This window comes from Peromyscus leucopus, chromosome 10, assembly GCF_004664715.2.
Source record: "Peromyscus leucopus breed LL Stock chromosome 10, UCI_PerLeu_2.1, whole genome shotgun sequence".
Taxonomy (NCBI): Eukaryota; Metazoa; Chordata; class Mammalia; order Rodentia; family Cricetidae; genus Peromyscus; species Peromyscus leucopus.
Window position 1 is genome coordinate 62,493,208 of NC_051071.1, and position 24,842 is coordinate 62,518,049.

At 46.9% G+C, this 24,842-nt stretch overlaps 1 protein-coding gene across 2 annotated transcripts in view; it reads left to right on the forward strand.

Annotated features, from left to right (window-relative positions):
- The window catches only part of Kit (KIT proto-oncogene, receptor tyrosine kinase), a 79,198-nt gene that overhangs the window by 21,859 nt on the left and 32,497 nt on the right, over positions 1–24,842 (forward strand). For both annotated transcript variants that reach the window (XM_028857963.2, XM_028858019.2), the window contains exons 2-6: positions 10,650–10,919; positions 13,059–13,340; positions 14,607–14,743; positions 19,395–19,563; positions 24,312–24,501. In XM_028857963.2, coding sequence (XP_028713796.1) covers positions 10,650–10,919; positions 13,059–13,340; positions 14,607–14,743; positions 19,395–19,563; positions 24,312–24,501 — 1,048 coding nt within the window. The remainder of the gene's footprint in view (positions 1–10,649; positions 10,920–13,058; positions 13,341–14,606; positions 14,744–19,394; positions 19,564–24,311; positions 24,502–24,842) is intronic.

Below are 24,842 nucleotides of genomic sequence, written 5' to 3' on the forward strand. Positions count from 1 at the left end.
GCAGCGCCTACACAGATCCCTGCGGGCATGTTTGTGCAGCTTGGGAGGCCGCCGGGAGCAGGGCTGTGCTGAGCTGCCTGTGGCTTGGAGTCCCACTGCCCTGCAACCGTCCTGCTCTTGAGTGTGGCCGACCCTTGCCTCTCTTCCTGACCTGTCTCCTGCTTTGCTCTTTAAGTTAAGGAAGTTAATGTTGAAAGAAGTGGACAGCCCCGGACGCCACCCCCAGCTCTGACTGAGCAGATGGCTGGGTCTCTTTTTCGGGTGTTTATTAGAGGCCGCTCCTAGCGCTTCTTATCTGGTTCACATTTCAGTGAGTGCTTTCCAGAAATCAAAACACGGAAACCTCCATATTTACAGCAGGAGCTGGGCTGGATGGGGGGGAAAACCCAGTGGAAGTGAGAAAGTTCCTCCTCCTCTGTGTTAGAGCCACACATGTCGTCCTTGTCAAACCCGGGGCTTATCTGGCTCCCCAAAGACCACGTTCATAATGACTAAGGAAGCTTCCTCTCTTTGAGTCTTTGAGATGGGGTTGGGGTGTAGGGGGTGGTCCTGCTTCCTCAGACGCTCAGGTGGATTTTTTTCTTAGGATGTGTGAGCAGGGACTATTTTAAAGGGAAATATTTTCCTAGGAAAGCCTGTACTTCTGGTAACTGTATATTTGGAAGACGTTCTTAAAAAAAAAAAAAAAAAAATTAAGAATCTTCGCTGAAGTGTGGGTGTGGACCAGGAATTACTGACCTGTGGCCTTTAGCTGTGCCACAAGGCATTTGAGGATCTTCTGTTTGTTCAGCCCCTAAGTCTTTAAGGAGAGTTCTTTACCTTTACCCCTTAGGTTCTAAGTATTTGATTATAGGTCCTGGACTTTCCAAAAAAAATTTTTTTTAAATTATATTTATTTTGAATTTTTATTTATTTTCTTTGTGTGTGTTGTAAGGGCATGTGTGCTCCACAGCACACATGTGTGGAGGTCAGAAGAGAACTTCCTGAGTCGACCCCTTCCATGGTGTGGGTCCCAGGACTGAGTTCAGCTCACTAGGCTGCCTGCAAAGCTCCTGACCTGCTGAGCTGTCTTGCTGGCCCCCGGAATTTTAGGCAGACACCTCAAGAGCAAGGATCTAAGTTTTCTGTAGTGGTGGGAGTGTTGAGACAAGCTCTCAACAAGCCCATGGTGGGCCAAGGGCTGGTGGAGGTCAGGCATGACCTTGAACTCCTGACTCTCCTGCTCAGCCTTTTGGAGGGGCCGGGATTACAGGCTTGTCTGCCCCACTCCAGTATAAGAGGGACTCAGGAGTCGAACCCAGGACCTCTGGCGAACTAGACTGACTTTACCCACTGAGCTAGGTCCCCCAACAGGCCCTGGACTTTTTTCTTAGTGCTCCTGAGACTTTTGAACTTTTAATTCTTAGGTGAGGAGACTTCCGGTCAGGAAAGTTCAGACCGTCTGTATGTCTCTCTACCCGGTGTACTCCCCTTTATCCTTCGCTAGCTGCTTGAAAACAGACAGAGGCAGTTATGTGTTTTATTTAAGATGTACAAATGTTAAATCCCAGCGAGACCAAACAGCTCACACTTTTGCCCATGTCCTTCAGTCAGTGGGAAGCTGTGCTGAATGCCACGATTGTAAAAACCTCCCTGGCGTCCTTGTGGGTCCCTCGGAAGCAGCAGAACATGTGACAATCGCTTTGGTCTGAACATGTGACATCTGCTTTTCAGAAGGTGCAGGTAGCCTGAGGGCATCTTCTTTGCCACCAGATAGCTCGCTTAGGATTTTGGGGTGGGGCACGTCCCGCTCAGAGACAAGCTCCACAGGGCTCTGCGGAGGAATCTGAGTGGAGAAATACTTAACAGCAGAGTAGGCCGGTCCGCCCTGCCTGGGGATCAGGAATGTCATAGCCAGGAGCTCGGCCCAGTGGTGCCCACCTGCAGTCAGTTCCTATTGCTCAAGAGACAGAGATGGAGGGTGTGTGTACGGGTGTGTGTGTGTGTGGGGGGGTGTCACCTCGCTCAGCTCTGGCATTGGAGACCAGCCTGAGCAACATTAGGAGATTTCCTCTCAAAAGATTAAAACAACAACAAAAACAAAGCCCCAGATCCCCCAGAACCAGAGATGTAAGACTACATGAAGCTTACAGGAAAGGCGATTTATTAGCCCCGGGTTTGTGCATGTGGTTAAGGCAGAAACTGGGGGGACCTGCTGAAGCCCAGTTCCTTCCCTCAGCAGCTGGGGCAGGAAGGGCCCAAGCTGCGGGTGGACCCCCCTGACTGAAGTCCCCATGCAGCCCAGCAGGTAGGAGGAAGGGTGGAGAAGGTAGCTTCCTAGCCCTGCCTCCTCAGAGCAAGGGCACTCCTGTTTGTCGTGGTGCGTGTGTGTGTGTGTGTGTGTGTGTGTGTGTGTGTGTGTGTTCCTTTTCTAGCCCTGGGGAACTATGCTTCTTCCAAGATCCTTGGGTTCCCCCATCTCAGCCTCTTAAGCAATGGGACAGCAAGCTGGCCCTGCTGGGCCCAGCTCCCCGCTATTTTATGAAATCTGGGTACAGCAGCCAGGCCTCATTCTCCACTGTTAATTCTCCACTTGGACTCCTCTTGGGACCCGGCAGAGAGCCTCACCTCCCTTGTATCACAGATGGGAGGCTTGACACAGTGTCGCACCCTGACTTGGGTGCCCTTGAGCCGTTATGGGCTCCTGTACCACTGGGCCTCATGTGGCAGCCCGGGAGCCGCTCTCTCCCAGCGGCCCCTGGAGTGTCTCCTCCACGTGCACCATCCACCCGAAATGCCCCATCCTCAGTCTCCTCCCGCCCTCAGTGACCTTGGGTCCTGTCCTTGATAGCTCGGGCCTTTGTAGTCCACCCCTCATCCCAGTGATTTCACAGATACCAATACCCCTAGTTACTATCTGGGCCAGTAAGCATGAGTGTGTCCCTGGCCCTCACCTCTCCTGTGCTCGAATCTCTAGGGCCTGGCCATCACACTGGTTCAAATGTCCTTAAGTCTGTTTTTTTTTCTAATCACTTGGCACAGCCATCATCCCATCACAGAGGCCTTAAAACTTGAGTCTTGTCTTGTTTCTTCACCGTCCAGGGCCAGCCCGCCTGGAGTCACCTCAAGCACCCAGAAATGCCCACCTCACCTGGCTGTCCTCCTAGGGCCTGCTCATGTCTCACAAGCTGTTGGCTAGGCCCTCTCTTGTCTCTAAGCTGGCTTTGTTCTAGTCCTGATCCTAGAGTGGCAGCCAGGCTTGGCTCCCTACCCCTCCAATGGAGAGGCAGGCCCTGGGATGGTCTTCCCAACCCTAACCTCCAGCTGAAACTCTCTTCCAGAGGCTCTCACTTGAGCCCACTGTTGCCCTCTCCCATCCCACCCGCAGCCTGGCCATTTGCTTTCTTCAACTTGAACTCTGAACGCTAGGAATCCCTTTCTGATTGTTGCTGACACTCCGCGCGTTTCTCAGATCAATTCTCCTGAGTGTAGATATTCCTCAAGCTACAGTAGTATCGGCACTTATAAAACCGTTAGAAGTTTCAAAGGTACCTGATTAACATGCTCAACCTCTCGTACATCTAGCTTAGCCTAGCCTATCTGAGACTAAGAACACTGTCAGCCCACAGTTGGGCAAGATGATCTAATACAAGGCCTGTTTGATTTTCAACAAAAAATGGTTGTCTGTCTCAGGTGGCTGAGTCCCTGTAAGATAGGACCCAATCCAAAGCTCAGTTCCCATTGAGGATTGCTTCTGACCCCTCCTGAGGTGAACCAGCACCATGCACAGCCCTCTGGCCAGCACCAGCTTCATGGTATGGTAATGATCTCTGGCTGTGAGTCTGCCTCCTGCCGGCTGGGGTGTGGGCTGGGTGTTCTTGGCCCTCGGCGTTCCCCTAGTTAAACAGAGTTACTGTGGGTCTGTGGAGACCCAGCTCACACCTGTTATGTTAATGACCGACGGGCCCGTTTTATTATGTTTAATTTCTCCCCCTTCAGCAAACAGGCTCATCTTTAGGCCAACCTTGACGTAGGAGCTGCTTTTAAAAGTATCCTGCCAAGATGCCTTGTTGTTTTTTGTGAGGTTTAAGCCGACTTGCAAGTGGTTGCATTTCTATTGCTTGAAACATCAATTTGGCTCATAAATCTGACAGACTTTGTACAGAGTCTAAATAGCCCACCTCTAAAAGCTAAACAGAAATTTGCTTTAAACAAAAGGGGTTGTTTTCAGGGCCTGGGCCTAGGAGATGATGTCAAAGTTTATTTACAGTATTGTCTAAACCTGTGTTGTGTGACCTTAATGATGATTCTACCAGTACTGTTATTTATTATCTTTGTATGACTGGGTTGAATATTACCCAGAAAGTCCTTTGGAGATCTTGGAGTGGTGTGTCCGTGTGTAATGCCTGTGTGAGTGTGTTCAGACTTGACCAGGAAGATACTTTGAAAGGCACCTAGTTCTAGTAGTTTGGGCCTAAAGTAGTTTGTTCTATTTCAAAGTGCATGCTACCCCCAAGTACATTTGATTTTTCTTTTAAATCTTTTATTGCATAATGTGTACAACAATATAAAAGAATAAAGTTATTCGCCACAAATTGGAGCTAACCTTCAATAAAACGTGAGCAAACGCACACACTGTGATGTGGTTAGGGATGGTGTTCTCAGTTAATAGCCCTTCTCCTAGATGGGGCACCTTCTCATTCCCCACCCCTCCTTGCATTTATTGAGCATGTTCTTGTCCCCGATCCTCTAAGGAACTTGAGGCTGCAGAGGCAGATCTGAGGGGCTGAGAGCCCCCTGTGGAGGGGTACTGCCCGTTCAGGCCCTCGTAGGAGTAGCTGACCCTGAATCCCTGATGTCATCTACTTTGAGAAGTTACTCTCTTCCTCACACACGTGTGCCGATTCCCCGGACTCAGGTGTCATGGCCCCCTCCCCTGGAGCCTTTCTTGTTCTATCTGGGGCAGCGTGATAGTCTTCATTCAGTGTGTGACATGTGGCTCACTTACCTCCCCCACTGTCTTGATTTCATTCACATTGTCTGGCTTCCCACAAGCCTCTGGGGTCCCCATCAGCACGGAGTTTTAGTTATGCGACAGATCTGTGCCGAAGGAGCTGGCCTCTGCACAGCAGCCTGCAGAGAGTCTGGGCCCTGGGTGGCCTGGGTTCCCTGAGTGTGTGGGTGAACCAGAGTCTCCCTACCCCCGGGAGTGGTTTGAGGGCCCCTGTGACATTCACTGAGCCCTTCCTCACCGCCCAGCTTTGTTCTATTCCCAGTATGGACTTTGTAAGGTCTCCAGGGTGTTGTGGGCAATTACTAGGATCCTTCCATCTCGGTTCTTATCATGATATTCCTACGGGGCTGAAAAGTATGTCAGAAACAATATGACACACACACACACATCATTAGTTTTTCTTTTTATTATAAATTGTAACCAAACAGTACAGAAACCGAGGGGCAGTTGAACTACAAGCTAGAGGCTCTGTCTTCTCTTGGCCCACTTCCCCAAAACCAGACTAGGCCCCTCTGCGTGGGTTTCCTTCCAAACCATCCTTTTACCTGGTTCCTTATATTCACCTCCAAAGGTAGAAAGGCTTTGAAATGACTTCCCCACTTTTAACCTCAGCTAGAAATCCAGGCTTTGCAGGAATGGTTCTTTGTCCAAGAATAAGGCCCTAGAAGTCAAGGCTGATAGGAGCCAGTCACTACTGTAAGGGCCGGACCGGGGACCAGCAGACTTGGTCAGTCCGCACGTGCGGAAGGTCTGGACTCGGTTTTGTTAACTGACACATGGTAGAAAATGCAGCTACGCCTTAGGCATTTTATTTTTCTGAAGGGAAGAAAAAATATGAAAGTTGGTGTCCGACATACTGTATCTTCAATAGAGGACGCAATAGAGGAACGGATTCTTTTCTTTGAGATTTGGGTTGCTTTTGAGTTCCAGAGGAGTCCTCAGGAGCGTTCTGAGGAGTAGCCGCCGTCCTCACGGTACATACACCGGGCTCCGGATTTTAATCTCGTTCCCCCAAGTCCTCTGCAGACGCGCTGAATGCAGGCTGCAAGTTGGAGGCCCCCCTCTAATCGTAATCTAATCTAAACGTTTCACCCACATTAAATCCAACAGTAGATCTGCTAATAGAGGCGCCTCGTACAGTTTCTACTAATCACGAGCCTCAGCTGTTTCCTCCTTACACGCATGCCCGTGTGTGTGTGTGTGTGTGTGTGTGTGTGTGTGTGTGTGTGTGTGTGTGTGTTCACAGCGCACACTTCGTACACGTAAGTGATACACTATCAATACACATCCTAGGCAGTTTGGGGATAAAGAGCAGGTGACTCGGGCAGTGTGAATAGCCGTTGGCCACCTTGGGGCACAAACGCTTTGGGCTCCAGCCTGTTACAGGGTCCTCAGCTCAGAGTTAAAAGAACTGCGATGAACACTGGCTGCTTCCTGGAAGGTGCAGCGTGGACATATCTGGGCAGAACAGCAGGCGATGGGGAGTTCAGTGTTTTTTGCTTTTGTTTTTAATGACACAGTGTCAGTCAGTCACACTGGGGGCCTCATCAGGCTCCACCAAAGGTGGCAGTGTCATGGAGGAAAGAGGCAGGGCCGCCGGAGAAGAAGGCTTAGGTGGCGCTTGTTGAGGGTTTTTGCTTATTTTTTTTTTTTTAATTTTATGTTTTTGTTTGTTTTTCAAGACAAGGTTTCCCTGTGTAGCCCTGGCTGTCCTGAAACTGACTCTAGACCAGGCTGGCCTCGAACTCAGAGATCCGCCTGCCTCAGCCTCCCAAGTGCTGGCATTAAAGGTGTGCGCCACCACCGCCCGGCTTGATTTTAGGGTTTTAAAAGAAGGAGGATGCACTATCTATGACAGAGAGTGTGCTACGTTACCTAGTTCAGCGATGATGAGAGCGGGTGCACGGTGTGGGAGAGTCCCCATTCAACCTCTGGACAGAGCTGCCGTCTGTTAAATGGTCTCTTCATCCCCCAAACCAACTCCATGCTACGGCCTGTCTCTGAACTGCCCTGCTCCGCGTACGTCACGTAAGGGAGGTCATGCATCCCTTTTCATGGATGTCTGTTTATGTACAAACCCCCACCCCCACCCCAACCCCCGTCGGCCCCTGGGGTGGTGAGTTTTATCATCGTCGGTCATTTTCTTTTGGTTCATGAACATGTTCCGGGACAAGAACATAACTCTTACTCCTATTCACAGCCACATAAAATCAAGGAAGTATCACATTTGGTGATACAAAAAATCCCAGTGTAGACAGACAAAAGATGGCCAAGTCGACAAGTTGTTGGAGGCTTGCTGAATATCGGGCATACATTTGAAAATGTGTATTTCAGAGTGGTTTCACAGCTCAGTTGAAGAGAGTGTGTGTGTGTGTGTGTGTGTGTGTGTATGTGTGTGTGAATGGGCACACACACCCCTGTGCACAGAGGTCAGAGGAGGACCTCAGGTGTTGCCTTTGCTGTTTGTCATCCACTCCCCTGAGACAGGATCTCTCACTGACATGGGGCCGGCTGCCTGGGCTAGGCCAGCCGGAGAGTGAGCTCCTGGGTGGGATCTCTCTGCCTGCCCGGCTGGAGCTACAGGGGCTCTCTTTCATGCCTGGCTTTCTATGTTGTGCTGAGGACCCAAACTCGGGCTCTCAGGCTTGTCCTACAAGCCCTCTTATCCCTTGAGCATCCCTATAACCCTGGAGTACCTTTCTGAGGGACGCTCCTTTAATGCGAATCTCTATTTCTCTAACCCTGAATCTCTGTTACTACTATTATTATTTTTGGAGAGGCCATGACGACAACATGGAAACAAGGCATCAACATTACCTTCGCTTGTACCCTAATAAAACTACTTTTAGTTTATATTGTGTATGCAGGTTGAACTTACAAGTCATTTTGGGGAAATAAACCCCGAATACTTCTAGTGGCAATGATTTGTAAGTTTTTCACAAAAGGATGTAAGGCATCAACTGAATTTCTGGATTAAATTTGGTGTCAGTGCCTGAAGCACGCATATTCCATTCACTAGAACTAGTCCCTCCCTCCCTCCCTCCCTCCCTCCCCCCTCTCTCCCCCTCCCTCCCACTCTCTCCCCCTCCCTCCCTCCCCCTCCCCCTCCCCCTCCCTCCTCCCCCTCCCCCTCCCTCTCAAGGCTACATAAATTGGGCTATAAGTAACCGAGACCAATAGTTTGTGGCCACCTCCACTTTTCTTTTTGAGTGCTCCCCAGGCCTCTGAAGACCGTCCCCAATGCCCCATGTCCCTAAGCAGGCTGCAGCCCCATTGAGGTGAGACGCCTGGTGGCCCAGGAAGGCTTTGTCACCCTAGGACAGCTTTCTGGTTGCTGATGCTCAGTGACATTTGATGGCTGTAACCCCTGTCATTGTTGTCCCGGGCAGAGTCTTTTTGCTCTGGGGTGACCCAGGCTGGACACAATGGGACCACAGTTGCTCTTCCAGGTGAACCGCTGGCCTGGATTTAGACAGGGAATGAAGCTGATCATGCATTCATAAGCCCGTAGAGGACAATTTGAGCCTTTCTGTACAGTGCCTTCCGTCCGTCCGTCCCACTCTCCCGGCCCTGCGCCTTCTGTGTGCGCATGTGCGTAGCCCCCCTGCGTTCCTTACTTTGCAGACTTACTTCTTTGCCTGTACATTCGATTTCTTCCTCCCATCTCCTGCCATAAGGAGAGCTCCACACTTGAAGCTGCCTGCCCCGGCACAGGCAGAAATTCCCACTCCACTGAAATTGTGCCCTTGAATTCCAGGAGTCTCCGTTTGTGTGTGTGTGTGTGTGTGTGTGTGTGTGTGTGTGTGTGTGTGTTGTATTTATTTTTGTTGTTCTGTTTTTGTTGTTTGAGACAGGGTCCTACTATGTAGACCAGGCAGGCCTCAGATTTACAGACATCCACCTGCCCCTGCCTCCCAAGTGCTGGGATGAAAGGTGTGCGCCTGGCCAGCGCCCAGGAGTCTCTTTGTAACTGTCTTAGAGGACGAGTCTCTTGTCTGAGGTCTCATCATGTGGTATCTGCCTCAACCCCACCTTTTTTTTCTGGCACTTTCTAAAGCATAATCTTGCCTTGGCCTCCCTTCTTCTCTCCTTTTCTTCTCTTCCCCACTCCTTCCTCCCCTCCCTCCTCCCCCTCCTTCCTCCCTCCTCCCCCCTCCCCCCCATCCTTGGTGATTTAAAAACAGTGACAACAAAACCAGCCTTTCATGACTTCCCCCCTGTTTTTGTCTGGTAGAACCCTCGCTGGTAGGGGTTCCATCCTGAAGTCATTCCTGTCCCGTGATGAATCGTCCTGCAGGTTGGACCAGGCTTATGCCAAGGTGTGGGTCTTGCAAGCTCTCCAGCCTTCCCTATCAAGGACTGTTTTCCAGCCGGGTGCCTCATACACTGCCTTTCTGGAGGCCTTTTCCCCCTGGCGGCCTAGTCCTCTGCAGTCTCGTCCTCCACCTCGTCTGATGGGGTCAAGGTCCAGCCCACCTCCTCTTCTTCAGTCTGAACTTACAGCTGTAGTTCACTTAGTCTGTGCTTGAGCAGAGTCCTTTTAAAACATTTTTATTCTGTGCATGTGTGTGTGTGCACACACACGCATGTACCTTCAGAGGTCAGAGGGCAACTTTTAGGGATTGGTTCTACCCCGCCGCTTTCAGTTCCGATGTCCAGGCTTGCCTGACGGTGCTTCTCACCCTGGCTTCTGGAGCGGAGAGTTTTCCTTAACTCTGCAATGTGTGTCAAAATCGTGTGCCGCACCGAGGTGGACTTCCTGGGCGCTCGGTTGATCAGATTGGAAACCAACATACGAGGTAAACTGTCTCAGGGTCTAATCCGCGAGGTGCGGCCATCATTTTTTACCTTGACATTCGGAGATAGGTGGATAGATATTTACTTCTGTGAACATTGCCACGGAAGGAGTGTTGTATGGAAACAGGTGAATTCCAAAGCTTGAAAGACAGACGGATGTCTTCCTGTCATGTACGCTCTTATTTTTAATGTACTTTTTCAGAGATACATATGCACACACACACATACATATATGTATACATGTGTGTGTGTGTCTTTATCATACCTGCTACTGCTTCCCCGTCTCCCCCCTCCCATTCCTGTCCACCCCCTCTTCCCTAGCCCCCCCTCTTACTTACACAAAGTCTTCCTAGTGTTGTCTTTGGTGACCCACTGACTTTAATGAGGCCCGCCTGCGTGAGCAGCGCTCGCTCGTGGCTCATCTCCTTGAGTGAGGGCCACGCATCAGCGGTGAGGACACCACTGAGGACGAAGTCATGCCCATGCCACCCGGGATCACTTTGGTTTCTGGTTCCCACTGTGTGTGATGTTGCTGTGTTTTCCAAGGTGAGCGTTAGCGTAGCAGCGCCGTGAGGACAGCCCGTCAGCAGTGCCAGCCCTGTGTGTGCATGATTGACCCGAAGAAAGCACGTCCAGCCCGGCCGCTTGTACGCCAGATATGGCCCGCAGGACTAATTGAAGGCTGCAGAAAATAACTTTATAGATGAATTTAAACTTTAGACAGAATTCCCTTTTCAGCCACAAATAGCAGGGCTATTTTTATTGTAGTGTACACAGAAGATGGAACTCAATATTAGAAGAACTGCTTTATTTCGCCAAGACAGCTCACACTCAACGCAGTCCTTGTTTTTCTTGGCAGGGACTTCTCAGCCATCTGTGAGTCCAGGGGAGCCGTCTCCACCGTCCATCCAGCCAGCACAACCCGAGTTGATCGTGGAAGCCGGCGACACAATCAGGCTGGTGTGTGTTGACCCCGCCTTCGTCAAATGGACTTGCGAGACCATCAAGCAAATGAGTGAGGGTCAGCACCGTGAATGGGTTCAGGAAAAAGCCGAGGCCACTCACACGGGCAAATATACGTGTGTCAACAGCGCGGGACTCCGAAGCTCCATTTACGTGTTTGTTAGGGGTAAGTGCCGGGCTTCCTGGGTCGCTGTGTCGTGGAGTGTCCAGTACCCCGTTCCTACTTTAAGGTGACAGGTTCTAGAAGGCTCAACATTAAGGTTTTCCTTTGCTGGCTTCCCCCATCTTTAGATTCACAGTGGCTTAGAGTGTGACCCCAGCTGGGGGTCTGCAAGGCCATAACTGGATTACAATCTGCTTAGCCCATTTGTCCTGGTGCTTGGAGTCAGCCCTCAGAATAAATTAGGCCCTTTGGGAAAACTGCATTTTAATGCCTTGAGATACTAAATATTCCCGCTTTAGTAAAAAACACTTCAGGGAACCAAAGGCCTCCAAAGGCCTAAACAGACTAGCGCTTCAAAAGACTTGGCCCACTCTTCAGGGAGTAAACCCCAGAAAAGCAGCTCAGACAGCTAAGCGTCCCTTATCAGCCGTGAGTTCTTCTGGGGTCGATTCTTCTCAGCCGTTACAACCTCTCGGAAACAGAAGACAGAGAGACGTGACAGTTATGTTCCTCTACCTCATTTTCTAGACCAATTTGTGTGTGTGCTTTTGCTGGGATGTCAAGAAGCCCTGCCAGGGCCGTCTCCTTTGGGTGATGTAAAAACGAAGCTAACGACAGTTTAAGGGACACGTGAGAAGGCAGGAAATGGAAGTCCTGGTTCCAGCACCGGTTGAACTGGGACTGGGCCTGCCATTTATCACGTGCTCTCTCTCGGTTCCGTGAGCCTACAGCAGATGTATTTCCTGTGCCTGGGAGATGGGCTGCCTAGCGAGCGCCGCCTCCATTTCTCACTGTGGTCTTTAGATAAGATGAGCAGCCTCCCTTAGGGGATTGTTAGGGAGACACAATTATACAAATCTTAACGCGCTCCAACAGGGGTTAATAAAGCTGCCTCGGAAGATTGCCGTGAAATTGACTGTGCCTCGGCCTGCTCTATCACTTGTCCTGCCCTCCTAAGTGGGCAGCTGAGGAGCTTCCGGGTTCGGCTCCGCGGTTGTTAAGCACACCCCCCCATCCACCCCCCACCCCCACCCCCAGCTGCTGGTGACATTGGAGAAGGTGTTCTGTAATGTCCAGGTGGTAATGAGAGCACCGTTAGGCTTCATGATGGGCCGCACAGACGAGCAAGAGGCTGCTGAGTTAGCTGGAGCAATCAGAGCTCATACCCTCCCTTCACGTTCAGGCCCTTAACCAGTCTATGCCACCGTGAGGAAAGAAAAATGGCACCTTGTCGGAGGCCCTACACCCTGGTGACAGAGAAAGGGTAGGCAGAAAACCAGCTGTGGCTTCTGATCATAGTTCGGTCACGACGGTTTGATTTTTTTTTCCCCCCCTTAATTAAATGATTAAACAAATATATTTCAGCGGCAACAGATTCTGTCTGTGTGTTTGCAACATTTGATTTCCAAAGTGGACAGGATAATTTTTCAACAGTAGTTGAGGGGGCTGGCTGGGATGATAGATAGCTTGCTTTGTCGAATGAGTGCTTGAGGACCTGCCTTTGATCCATAGTACCCACAGTGAGGGCCAGTGTATTGGAGGCCGGAGAGGAAGCTCCGGCTTTAAGAGCACACGCTGGAGCCAGGCGGTGGTGGCGCACGCCTTTAATCCCAGCACTCCGGAGGCAGAGGCAGGCGGATCTCTGTGAGTTCGAGGCCAGCCTGGGCTACCAAGTGAGTTCCAGGAAAGGCGCAAAGCTACACAGAGAAACCCTGTCTTGAAAAACTAAAAAAAGCACATGCTGGTTTTTACGGGGCACACAGTTTGGGTCCCAGCACCCACACTGGGCAACTCCCACCACTGACATCTCTGGCTCTAGGGGATCTGACACCCACTTCCAGTCTTCAGTCTGTGGGCCATGATCTACCTACAGACAAGCTACCACATTCTCCTACATGTAAGTTACAGTTTAAGAAAATGTGTTACAGAAGCTTGTAGTGCTTTAAAAGTCTTTTAAAAATGTGATTTCCCATCGTGGCGCATGCCTTCAATCCCAGCCGCGTCAGGTAGATCTCTGTGATTTCGAAGCCGCCCTGGTCTACATACAAGTTCCCCGCCAGCCTAGTAAGACCCTGCCTGACGCACAGACGTGCCCACGGGCAGCCAGGCCACACACCGACTTTTTGCTCTGCTGCTTCACAGATCCTGCCGTTCTTTTCCTGGTCGACCTGCCCTTGTACGGTAAAGAAGACCACGACGCCCTGGTCCGCTGCCCTCTGACAGACCCGCAGGTGTCCAACTATTCCCTCAAGGAGTGTGACGGGAAACCTCTCCCCAAGGACCTGACATTCGTCCCCAACCCCAAGGCTGGCATCACCATCAAAAACGTGAAGCGGGCCTACCACCGCCTCTGCCTCCGCTGTGCTGCCCAGCGAGAAGGCCAATGGGTGATGTCGGACAAATTCATCCTGAAAGTGAGGGCAGGTATGGCGCCTTGCTTACATCTTGTGAGAGATGGAGAACCCTGTTCACGGGGCCAACCTCTCTCCTCCCCCTTAGCCGAGCGTGTCAGGACACAAGCGTCTAGGAAGGTTACCAGTTTCCAAAGTCATGCTGGACATTGGTGGGTTCCCCCCAGTGACAGGTCCATGGCTCATGGCTGTTGCTGGCTAAGATGGTCACTAAACTTGGTGGTTTAGGGCGTCCCAAAGCGACATGCTTCCCCTAAGTGTCGTACTCAATGGGAAGATTTAATTTGCGATTAGTCGACAAGGGGTTTATTTTTTAATTTGCTGTGGACAAGTGACTGATTTTTTTTTCCTTGAGCTGATTGATTTCTAATGCATTCCCAAGCCATTCAAGCTCTGGGAAAGAAAGTGCCCACAGCCCGTGGAACTTTACTGTGGCGTCACATGAACCTCTCAGTAGCCGGAAGATAAACTAGGCCTTGTATTTGAGATTATCTAATTCAGCCTCACTTTGGGATTCAACCGATGAGCATTATTAATCCGCTTTTGAAAAACTGGGTTCATTAAAATGAAGGGAATTTTCATTATTTAAAACCCGGAGTTTTCAGAAATAAGCAAGGTGTGATTGTATAATATATAGGAAAGAGACTCATTGGCTAGGAGAATAATTTTAGTTGTAGGCTACGTCCTCAGGAAATCATCAAGTGTGTTCCAGGTAAAGGGTTACATCTGCTTCACTGTGTTAGCTTCTTCCACCTGATAGGAAAAGCCACAAGCAAGTATTTATGATCTCCTAGTGGACACGCCTATCTTTTTTCACTCAGCGTGGATGAATTTACTTGTGAGATGAATGACTTAATTGATGGTATACTTAGATATGCAAGCAATACAGATAGGTTAGTATGTATTGTGTCTTGTATATTATTTAATGATATAATGCGAGCTATGCACAGTCAAGAAAAAGCAAGTTGGGGTCTAGAGAGGTGACATAGAAATTAAAGGACTTGCTGCTCTTCCACAAGATCAGTTCAAATCCCAACACTGACCTTGAGTGGCTTACATCTGTCTATCACTCCAGCTCCAGGGTATTCTTTTGGCTTTCTCAGACACTCATACATGGCATACATTTACACACACACACACACACACACACACACACACACACACACACACACACTCACACACTAAAGAGAAGAAAAGGAGGCGTGTTTAACTGAAAGAAGTTAAAATTCATGCTGTAACGAATCGACTGACTTCAGGTACATATTTCTTTTAATTCTAGCCATCAAAGCTATTCCAGCTGTGTCTGTGTCTGAAACAAGTCATCTCCTCAGGGAAGGGGACAAATTTACAGTGACATGCACCATCAAAGATGTGTCTAGTTCCGTGGGCTCAATGTGGATAAAGGGGAACACTCAGGTAAGGAGCTCTGTTCATTCCTCATGGTTTGTGGCTGTCCCCGCGTGGGAGATTGTACAGGTTCTCTACGAAACTGGCCTGTGGATGACTCTGCTGGTAGACATGGCTGTTAGCAGCTGGCTAGAGTGTGTTCCCATGCTATATATATTACACAACATAGGCATTTATTATTAGTGGCAAATAACGGCCACATCCTCACTGTATTTTCAGAAAAGAGTGGGCACTAGCCTCGGGTTATTACTTAACACTTTTTAAAAAAAAAAATGACTTTAGTAAGGAGATTAAAAAGACAACAAAACAAACGAATAACTGTATAACCTTCACGTGAATATTGTCTGTGTGAGGCCAGATGATACAAGGGTGGTCAGCAACCTTCTCCCCTCTTCTTGCAAAGGATAAATAGTGTCATGTGTGGCCCCCAAAACTCTTCTGATCCCCAAAGAATGACTGGGGATGGGGTTCTCTTTTTGTGCAGCTCAGATTTCCTCCTTTGAGGCTGGTTACCTGAGATTAAGTTGGTAATGGTTTTCTGTTTGTTTTACTTGCTATTAATAAACTGGTTATCTTTAATGTGAAACATTTAGACATGTTGATGTTCTCATTCAGTTGACAAATACATATTGAATGCCCACTACATGTCAGATGCTGTGTTGGGCATATCTTAAATAAATTCTAGCCAGGTACTCCACCCCACCCCCCACCCCCCAATCTCTTTTCTTCCTGTGCTAAGGCTTGAGCCCAAAGGTGTTATGCTGAGCAAGGGCACTCTATAACCCATTTTAGACAGTTTTATATGGCTACTTTATTTTGGCTTTTTTTTTTTTTTTTTTTGGTCTCAATAACAAGGGTTTTAAAATGCTTAATTTTCCTAATATTTTGCATTAAAATTCCCATTGATTGAGTAGTTTCTTTTCTATTTTTAAGTAATTTTAGTGAGATGATTACCTAGCCATCAGCAGCTCCTCTTCATTTGACATATGGGAATGTGAGGTGGAAAAAAAAAAAAAAGAAAAACATTTTATTCCTCCTCTTCCTCCTCCTCTTGGCCAATGTTCAACATTGGCAATTTCATGCCTGCATAAAGAGCCTTGTGCTAAACGCATAACCATGGTGATCCGCATAATGATGGTGTTTGTGCAGACCTTGATGGATGATATCTTGCTTCGTCTATGAAGCCTGCCACTGCCCTGGAGAATGGATTGTACTAGAGGCTCATTCTTTTAAACCAATGCCTCAGAGAAACAAGTTTTAGTTTTTAGACCATCTAATGTAATAAAAATAATAGCTTCTGTATGGATTTTGGGCTAACCTTACAGAGCACAATCCCATATTAATTGGCTTTCTATAATCCTTGATTTCAGATGAGAGAACCATTTAGACTATGTGTGTGTATTTGAGCCTGTGTATACTTGAAAATTACCCCTTTTAAGATGAGAAATTCGATTGCCCCAGGTGGTTTTGTTCTGAGCCGGGGTTCCCAGGAGTCCTGCATGCCATTCCCAATTAACCCACTGGTGATGGTAACCAAGTCTTTAGTGTTAGGAACTCTTTGGGGAGATCCCAGTGTGTGCCTCCAAGGGTTAAAGAAAACTAAATCATGTGCAGACAGCATGCAATGTGTGACTTGCAGATGGGACTCTTGGCCCTCTGCCAGGGTTCACCATGAATCTTTTATTGATCCTTTGGCATAATTTGGAATGCTGTTAGCACTATCAGATTATTTAAAAAAAAAATCTATAATGTTTGATCCTGACCATTTAGAGGAAGTTTCACTCATGAGAAATTAGATCCAATGAGATCTTCAGAGTGGCTGTGATTATTTGTTCAAGCCTAAGTCTTGGAGTTTCTATAATGGTTTTCATCTTGGCTGGCTTTCCTAGTGCTATCCAAACGCTAACATTTCTATTCACTTTCGCTTCTGAGCTTGGTGGGATGCTAATTATGATCTTTGACTTAGGGCATTGTTAGAACATCATTTTTTTTTTTAAATAGGATTTTTTTTTTAAGATTTATTTATTTATTATGTATACCGAAGAGGGCGCCAGATCTCATTACAGATGGTTGTGAGCCACCACGTGGGTGCTGGGAATTGAACTCAGGACCTCTGGAAGAGCAGTCGGTGCTCTTAACCTCTGAGCCATCTCTCCAGCCCCAGAACATCATTTTTGACCAAGCTGTTTTGTTCTGCCCTGGCCATCTCAGAGTTTGTGCTGAGCACCCTTTTGGGGACTCTCTGGCCCTAGTAGGAAGTGGTGTTCCATCTGTTTGTTGTTACCGTGGCTTTGGAGAGAAGTCAGGAAGTTTTGTTTTGATAGTGATCCTATGCAGAGAAATGACAGATTTTTACCATTTAGAAACATCTAGAAGGGATAGCTTGGGATCTGTAGCCTCCATATGGGGAAGGTCTTCAAAGCCCTCTTGTTAGCTCAGACCTTTTAGAAACAGAGGCCAAGGCCAGCTGTGTCTTCAACTTGATCAAGAGCTCACAGCCAGTTAGTGGCCACAGAGATTCTCTTCCTTTTATTAGACCTTGGGCCATCAACTTTTCTGTATGCTCGTTTTAATGGAACAGGATTCCAAACATGGTGGGCTGGTGTTAGCTCTAACAGAGCACCTGCTTTGCCTCTGTAAGGCCTGCAGTTGCTAGTCCCGAAGACAAATTCTTAAACTAAATTATACGAGGAAAAAAAAAAGAAAGAATGAAAGAAAGGCAGTGTCTGTGTTTGTAGTTAGCAATGTTGTAGGTAGGATAGAAATATAATGTGACCATCACGGGCCATTTAAAACTTCTAGTAGGCGCATTCCAAAAATAAGGGATTTTTAACGTCGTATTTGACCCAGTAATATGAAATACTATCATTTCTTAATAAAATTAACATAAAAGTTGTTAATGATGTATTCTGCATCTTTTTTTTTTTTTTTTTTTTTTTTTTTGGTTTTTTGAGACAGGGTTTCTCTGTGTAGCTTTGCGCCTTTCCTGGAACTCACTTGGTAGACCAGGCTGGCCTTGAACTCACAGAGATCCGCCTGCCTCTGCCTCCCAAGTGCTGGGATTAAAGGCGTGCGCCGCCACCGCCCGGCGTATTCTGCATCTTAGATAATTCTGAGTAGCCAGAATCTGGGCTATATTTTATGTGGATTCACAACTGCCACATTTGAAATGCTCCGTGGCCACAAGTGGCTAGTCCTTATTGGTGCAGGTGGCTCACACGCTTTCCATGTTGTTTCGCTTGTCTTTTCCCTGCAGGCATGTGCTTTCACTTGGTGGCAGTTTTAAGACTGATGCTTTGTGATAGCTCCTCACTGTTGTAGCCCAAGCTGGCCTTGAACCTGTAGCTGTCGGCCTGTCTCAGCTCCCAAGTTCTGGCGCTACAGATGTGAGCTACCTTGTCCCTTTCTGTGCTTTCTAAGTAAAAGAAGCATCTCTCCCATTCCCTTCGCAGTCATAATCTTTATTGTGACATTGACCCAATGGATGCTCATGTTGTTTCGGGGGTGACGGCGGTCATCACATCCTGGAACTTTTGTCCTGTTGTCTCTTAGACACAGCTGATCTGAGGACCCGAGTGTCCTGCCCAGCTCCCTTCCAGCATCATTCCCGGTACCAGCACCGGTTGCTGGGCTCACCCTGTTGGCGCAGTGTAGCCGGGTATCACCTCCCACTTGCTTGTTTTCTTTGGTGGATGCTTTTTCTCCATTGTAATGGGAATCTGTGCACACAGCAGCAAATTTGGAATTAGCATTGCCTATATTAAAGTTTTCCCATGAGACTTCCTATGCAAGCATCTCCCCATGAATGGTCAGCAGACAGATCACCAGAGTGCGGTCACAAGGGCAGAGCCATGGTCCTCCCCGGTCGGCCTGCTCCAACGCTGCTTTGTGATGTGGTCTTGTACGTGTCACGTGCCTCATCCCTTCGGTAGTTAAGAAAATGTGACTGGGCTGATGACTGTGGTGGTGAACCTCCAAGTCAGCTGTCTTGATTCCGATTCTCATTTCACTTTTGAAGATACTAAATGTTAAGAAGGAGATTATATGTTTTCTTTCAGTCACTAGATACACACATAAAAAAAAGGTGGTAGCTGGAACTCAGCTGAGCCTGCTTGCCTAGCATGCATGAAACCCTGGGTTCAATCCACAGCACAATGGAAACTGTACTTGAGGGTGGCCTGGGCCTGTGATCCCAGCACTCAGACGGAGGAGGCATGTGGCTCAGAAGTTCGAGGTCATCCTTGGCTACATAGGGAGTTAGAAGCTCTCCTGGGCTACATGGAGATCCTGTCTCAAAGGGGGGCAGGGTAGGAAATGTTCATCGGACATAAGTGTGCTGACTCATTATGAAATGTCAGTATTCTGTAATATTTCTTCCATGGTGACTCCTAAAATCTAATACTGCGGAGAACTTGGAATGAATTTTCTCATTTTCCCTCCAATCATTCATAATGACTATCTTTCAATATAATCCTGTGATATGAAGGGGCCTAGTGACAGGCTTGTCACGACGCCTTATTATTCCTCCTCAGTAGTGTATAATGAATGCTAATATGGAGAAGTTAATTGCTGCTATTTTTAATTTAGGAAAGATCCTGAATATAAATTATATGGTAATCTTTGATGTTTTTTTTTCTTCCTCCCCTTCTGAAAACCACAGACCAGAGCCCAGGTGAGACGCAGTAGCTGGCACCGGGGGGACTTCGATTACGAACGCCAGGAGACGCTGACGATCAGCTCCGTAAGAGTCGATGATTCCGGAGTGTTCGTGTGTTATGCCAATAATACTTTTGGATCAGCAAATGTCACAACAACCTTGAAAGTAGTAGGTAAATATCTCTATGGGAATGTATAAATTACCAGCAATAGTGAAAGGAGGAATTACTAGATGGTTTCCTTTTCATGCAAATGGGATTCTAAGAACCAATTCGTCAAATTTATTACCAGAAAATGAATGAATGAAGGAATGAATGATTATTCTTCCTGGAGCTTCTTGCCAGAAGAACACCAAACCAGAGCCTACCAGTTTACCCCAGAGGACAGTGGAGAGAACTGTCACTCAAGTGCAGACCTGTCACTTTGCCCTCCCCCCTCCCCCTCCCCCCCCTCACCTTGCAGCCCTCGCTGAGAGATTGGAGCTTGGGAATGACCGTAGATGCTCTTTGTCAGGCATCTGAGATGCCTGGAGTATTTCTCTGTCTTTCTGGTGTCTTGTGTTGGTCATGGCCTTCGGTCTCTTTGCGGTTGGTGCTGAATTGGGCTTCTCCAACCCATTTGCTCCTCACTGCTCTGTAGCTTCATGGCTCAGGCCTTCAGGAGGCAGCGCTGGTCCTGGAGAGCCTGCCTCTGTGAGAGCAGGGTCCTGTGGGGGGTGCTCTCTGCCCCCCCAGGTCTGCCATGTTTGCTCCGCTCTGCTCTTCCCAATGCTGGGAATTCCACAAGTGTTGACTTCCCAGGCAGCACATCGTGATTTTTTCGTTGTTTTTGTTTTACTCAGACTAATAATAATTATCCCAAAATTATTTTATTCATACGTTTTTTTGGTTTTGTGGGTTTTTTTTTTTTTGGTTCCTGTGTGTGTATTTAAAAACTTTGCGTCTTTATTGTAATTAATATATAAAGTTATGTATCTCTCCATGCCTTTTTTAATGCAACCATTTTCCTGCTGCTTGCTTTGGATAACACCCATGTAGCGCGGTGAAGCTCCTCTTTGTAAGGAATAATAAAGCAACGCACTGTTTGTTTTCATCTCCCCCGCCCCCCCAGATTTCAGTAATTTATGGAGCAGAGCTCTGTGATTTTTTTTTAAAACCCCTTTAGTAACGTCATAAAAAATGTGGTGTTTCTGCCCAAGTTCTAATGGAAAGTCTCTCAACAGAGAAGACACTTCGCTTATAATTATAGAGTCCTCACACAGAAAGTGTACTCCTCTGTCCCCGAATGTGATCGTGAGCCATTTATTAATTTGAATAGAGGGCTATGCTTTTAAAATATTAAACTCCATAAGCACTAATTTGCTAAGTTGATTAGGGAGCATGTTGATATATCCTCTTCAGCTCCAGAAAGCTATTAGTAAGGATGTTTTGAACATATTGTTGTATGTAATCGGATTTCAAAAATCCATTCATCAGTTTCCAAGAATTAGAAATGTGTGACTGGAAAGCCAGCCCCGTGGCTGTGAAATCCGAATCTGGTTTTGTCGTGGGTTAGGAGTGACTTGTGGTGGGACAGGAACAGGAAAAGACAATGGCAGGATGATTCTGTCAACGCCAGGAGTAGGGTTTGGATCCAACATGGGACGGGCATTAGAGTAAGAATTGGGGACTCTGCTAACTTTGATTTTTTTAAAAAATATTTAGAATTGTGTACATCGAAGGCTCACAACATGATGTTACAGGGCTGCATATAGATCATAAAAAGTTTACTGTGGTTGAAGCGAGTGAACATACCCACCATTTCCCACAGTTACCTTTTGGTGTTTTTTTTGTTTTTTTTTTTTTTTTTGTGGTTCGAGCTGATGGAATCTGACCTGGTTTGGGGTTAGGGGCCCTGCTACCTCACTTTTTACCCCAGTTTTTCTCTGCATTTCCTCTCAGAAGAAACAGCCTCCAGCTCCCCACAGCATTGGAGATGAGAAGAGGCAGATTTTTATGGGAATGTCAGACATAGAGTTTGAACCTGATTAAAAGTTAATGTACCACCAGTTTCTTAATGCAGAAGTACTTGGAAAAGAAAATTAAACATAGCAGTTTGTTTAGAGTTCCTTCTTTATGTTATGGTACTTAAGGCAGAGTCTTACTAATTCTTACATTATAGAAACTTAAAGCTTTATTCCACTACACAACATAGTCCTGTTGTGTTAGGTCAGCCTTTTGCTACTACGACAAGACACCGGACACAAACAGTTCCAAGGAGCAGAGTTGTGGCTTGTGGTTCCAGGTTCCAGGTTCCAGGTCTGGAGACTTGAGGCAAGTCTGGAACAGCATGGCAGGAGCAGGTGTCAGTGGAGAGATGCTTACCTTCTGGCAGTCAGGAAGCAGAGAGCAAGCCAACAAAGGCCAGACACGAGACAGACTCTTCAGGGGCATCCCCCTACTGACCTATTGCCCGCTAACCGCCCCCCCCAGCCCCTTCCCCGTTCCATTCATCAGTAGAGTTAACAATGGATACCCATTGATGAACTTAGAATCGTCATGATCCAATCACTTCCTACAAGCCCATTTGCTAGCAACCAAGCCTTTAATACATGGGCCTTTGGGGGGTATATTCTTTATAGTCAAATCATAAAACCTATATTGAGCAAGGTAGACTACAGAAAACCCAGGACCACTTACATATTTGCTCTGTGGTATCGATGGCATTTTTTTTTCATTGTGCAGTATCTGGATATATGACCTTGTGAAGCACCGTTTATTCTTTTAACATAGCAAGATCTAACAAACAATCCACAACCCCTCCTTGTCATAAAAAGTGGCAGGGTTATGTTGTTTGTGATTCTGACCTTAGGAGAGGACCAGCTCCAACTCCAGTTTTTTATTTTGGAATTTTTTTTCATTCCACGCTGAAAACAATCCCTTTCGAATTGATTCAGTAGTGAGAGGACACTGGATTGTGTTTTTGATCCTGAACCTATCGGCAACCAGAGAGCATTAAAAACTGCAGTGACAAGCTCTTGTGTATATGTAGATAACTACAAAGTTAGTGAAAATTTACAATTAATCTTAAGCATTTGAAAATGAAATAGAATAAAATTTAAACTTTAACTTGATGTAGCTGTTTTTAAAGATTTGAGTATTTTGCTTATTTTTGTATATGAGTTTTCATTATACATACAATTTTATTCATGTTCTTATTCTCTCTCACTTAAAATGGATAGAGACTAAAAAAAGAGGCCATTCTTGGCTTCTCTTAGACCTATGTTCAAAGCTAGACTTTGCTATATGGCTTTGGATCCAAATATAAATCATCTATTTCATCTATAAATTAGAGATTACAAGTATTACCTATAAATTGGAGTGGTCACTAAATCTTTAACCTGGGGCTGGGGAATGACTTACTGGATAAGAACACTTGCTCTGAAAACCTCAGGAGGTGAGTTCAAATCCTCAGTATCTACGTAAAAAAACTAAGCATGACTGTAGCCCCCGATACTGGGGTACAGAGAGGGGCAGTCCTGAGAGCTCCCCGGCCAGCTAGTTTTACTGAAATGGTGAGTCTCTGACTTAGTGGGAGAGCCTGTCCCAAGGCAGTAGGGTGGACCGTGACGAGTGAGCACCTGGAGTGCTGGTCTAGCCTGACAGACAGGCATCATCTCCACACTCTAGATGTGCATGTCCCATCCCCACAGACACCAGACACCACACACACACATACACAGAAAACCCATAACCCGCTTTTCATCTATAAATTAGAGGCTACAGCTCTATGTTCCCGAATGACTGTAAGCATAAATGTCGTAATTATTAAACAAAATGTGTGCTAAAGTGCCTGGGGCAGTTCTTGGCATGTAGTAAGCATTCCCTAAATGGTGGCTATAAAAATAATACCGGGCAATTAGTTTATTGCTCTTTTTCAGGTGCTCTTGGGTTATTATGTAACCATTTCTAAGACTGCATTATTTACTTTGCCCATGTTCTGTCATTTTAAGAGTCATTGTAACCTGTACAAATAGCACTTTGTACATCTCTAACCCATTTTAAGAAGAGTTCTCAAATGGAAATGATAGGATTTAGACTTAAAAATAGATCATTTAAAAAAAGAAAATCTCGATTGCTAACTGGTTCTGAGAAGGAGTGTGCCAGTTTGTCGTGTGTGGCTCGCCGGGCTTCTTTGAATGCACTTGAGCTTCTTGGGTTTATTTTAAATTAGTTTAGCTATTTTTAATAAATGGAAAGTGCTATTCACATTTTAATTACCGGTTTAGCTAAACAACCCCCCCCCCCTCCAGTTTTAGTTTATGTCCTCTTTCCCATTACCTTAATTCAGATTTGCCCTTTCCTGTGTTTTCTTCCTTTAGTTGCTTCCAAAAACCATCCCCCCCCCTTGTTCCCCCCATCTCACCGTTAGAGGTGAAAGTCTGGTTTTCATGTTAAGATGCCGTCTGATTGGTGGCCCATGGTATGACAGCATGTGATCTGAAAGGGGCCAACTCTCATCTTCTTCAGATACACAATGATATCTTCTGTAGCATTTTTACCACACGTTAGAGCTCATACTAGCCTTGTTCCGTGGTACTTTCTTACTATATTTGTAACTCTTCTGGATCTAGATAGGGGCTATTTTAGTAAAATACCCTGAAACGTGTACCCCACAAGCATGGAGGCGAGTGGTTGGAGAGGCCCTTCTAGGGAATTGCTAGTGATGACAGCAGTATACAAGGCAGGGACTTCGGTGTGTGCCCTTCTCATCCAAGGATGATGTGGCGAGCAAAGGGAGGTCAACGCATGGCTCGCTCACAAGTCGTCTCACTCGGTGCTCGTCAACACTGGAAGCCACCGTTTTTGTGATCCTAAGGTGACGGTGTGTGCTCTTGTCGATTGTCGGAATATTGATTGTTGTCTTATTCTGTTACAAACAGATAAAGGATTCATTAACATCTTCCCCGTGAAGAATACTACAGTCTTTGTAAACGAGGGAGAAAATGTAGATTTGGTTGTGGAATATGAGGCCTACCCCAAACCTGAACACCAGCAGTGGACATACATGAACACGACCTCCGCTAACAAGGGGGAGGATTATCTCAAGTCGGATAACAAAAGTAACATCAGGTAAGAAAGGAACTAGTGCCCTTCCCTCTCTCTCCCAGCCGCCTTCCCAGCAGGGCCTGGCCTGATGACCAGCAATGCATGGAAAGATGCCCCATGAAGAAGCATTACCTCTGCGTCCTCAGCTGAGGACTCCATCTCGTTGTGGGTTTAGAACGTTCACGCCACACTTGCGGATGTATGCTGACTCAGTTTCTCGTTTGGAAAGTGGGGGTTACTTTTCTCTTAGTTTTAAGGGTAACCCAAAGCAATGACTGGCCTATCTTCAGGTCACAATAATTCTCCTTAGGAAGCTAGGAAAATTAGTATTGTTACAACTTTAATAAAACTCTGAGGGCAGCTAT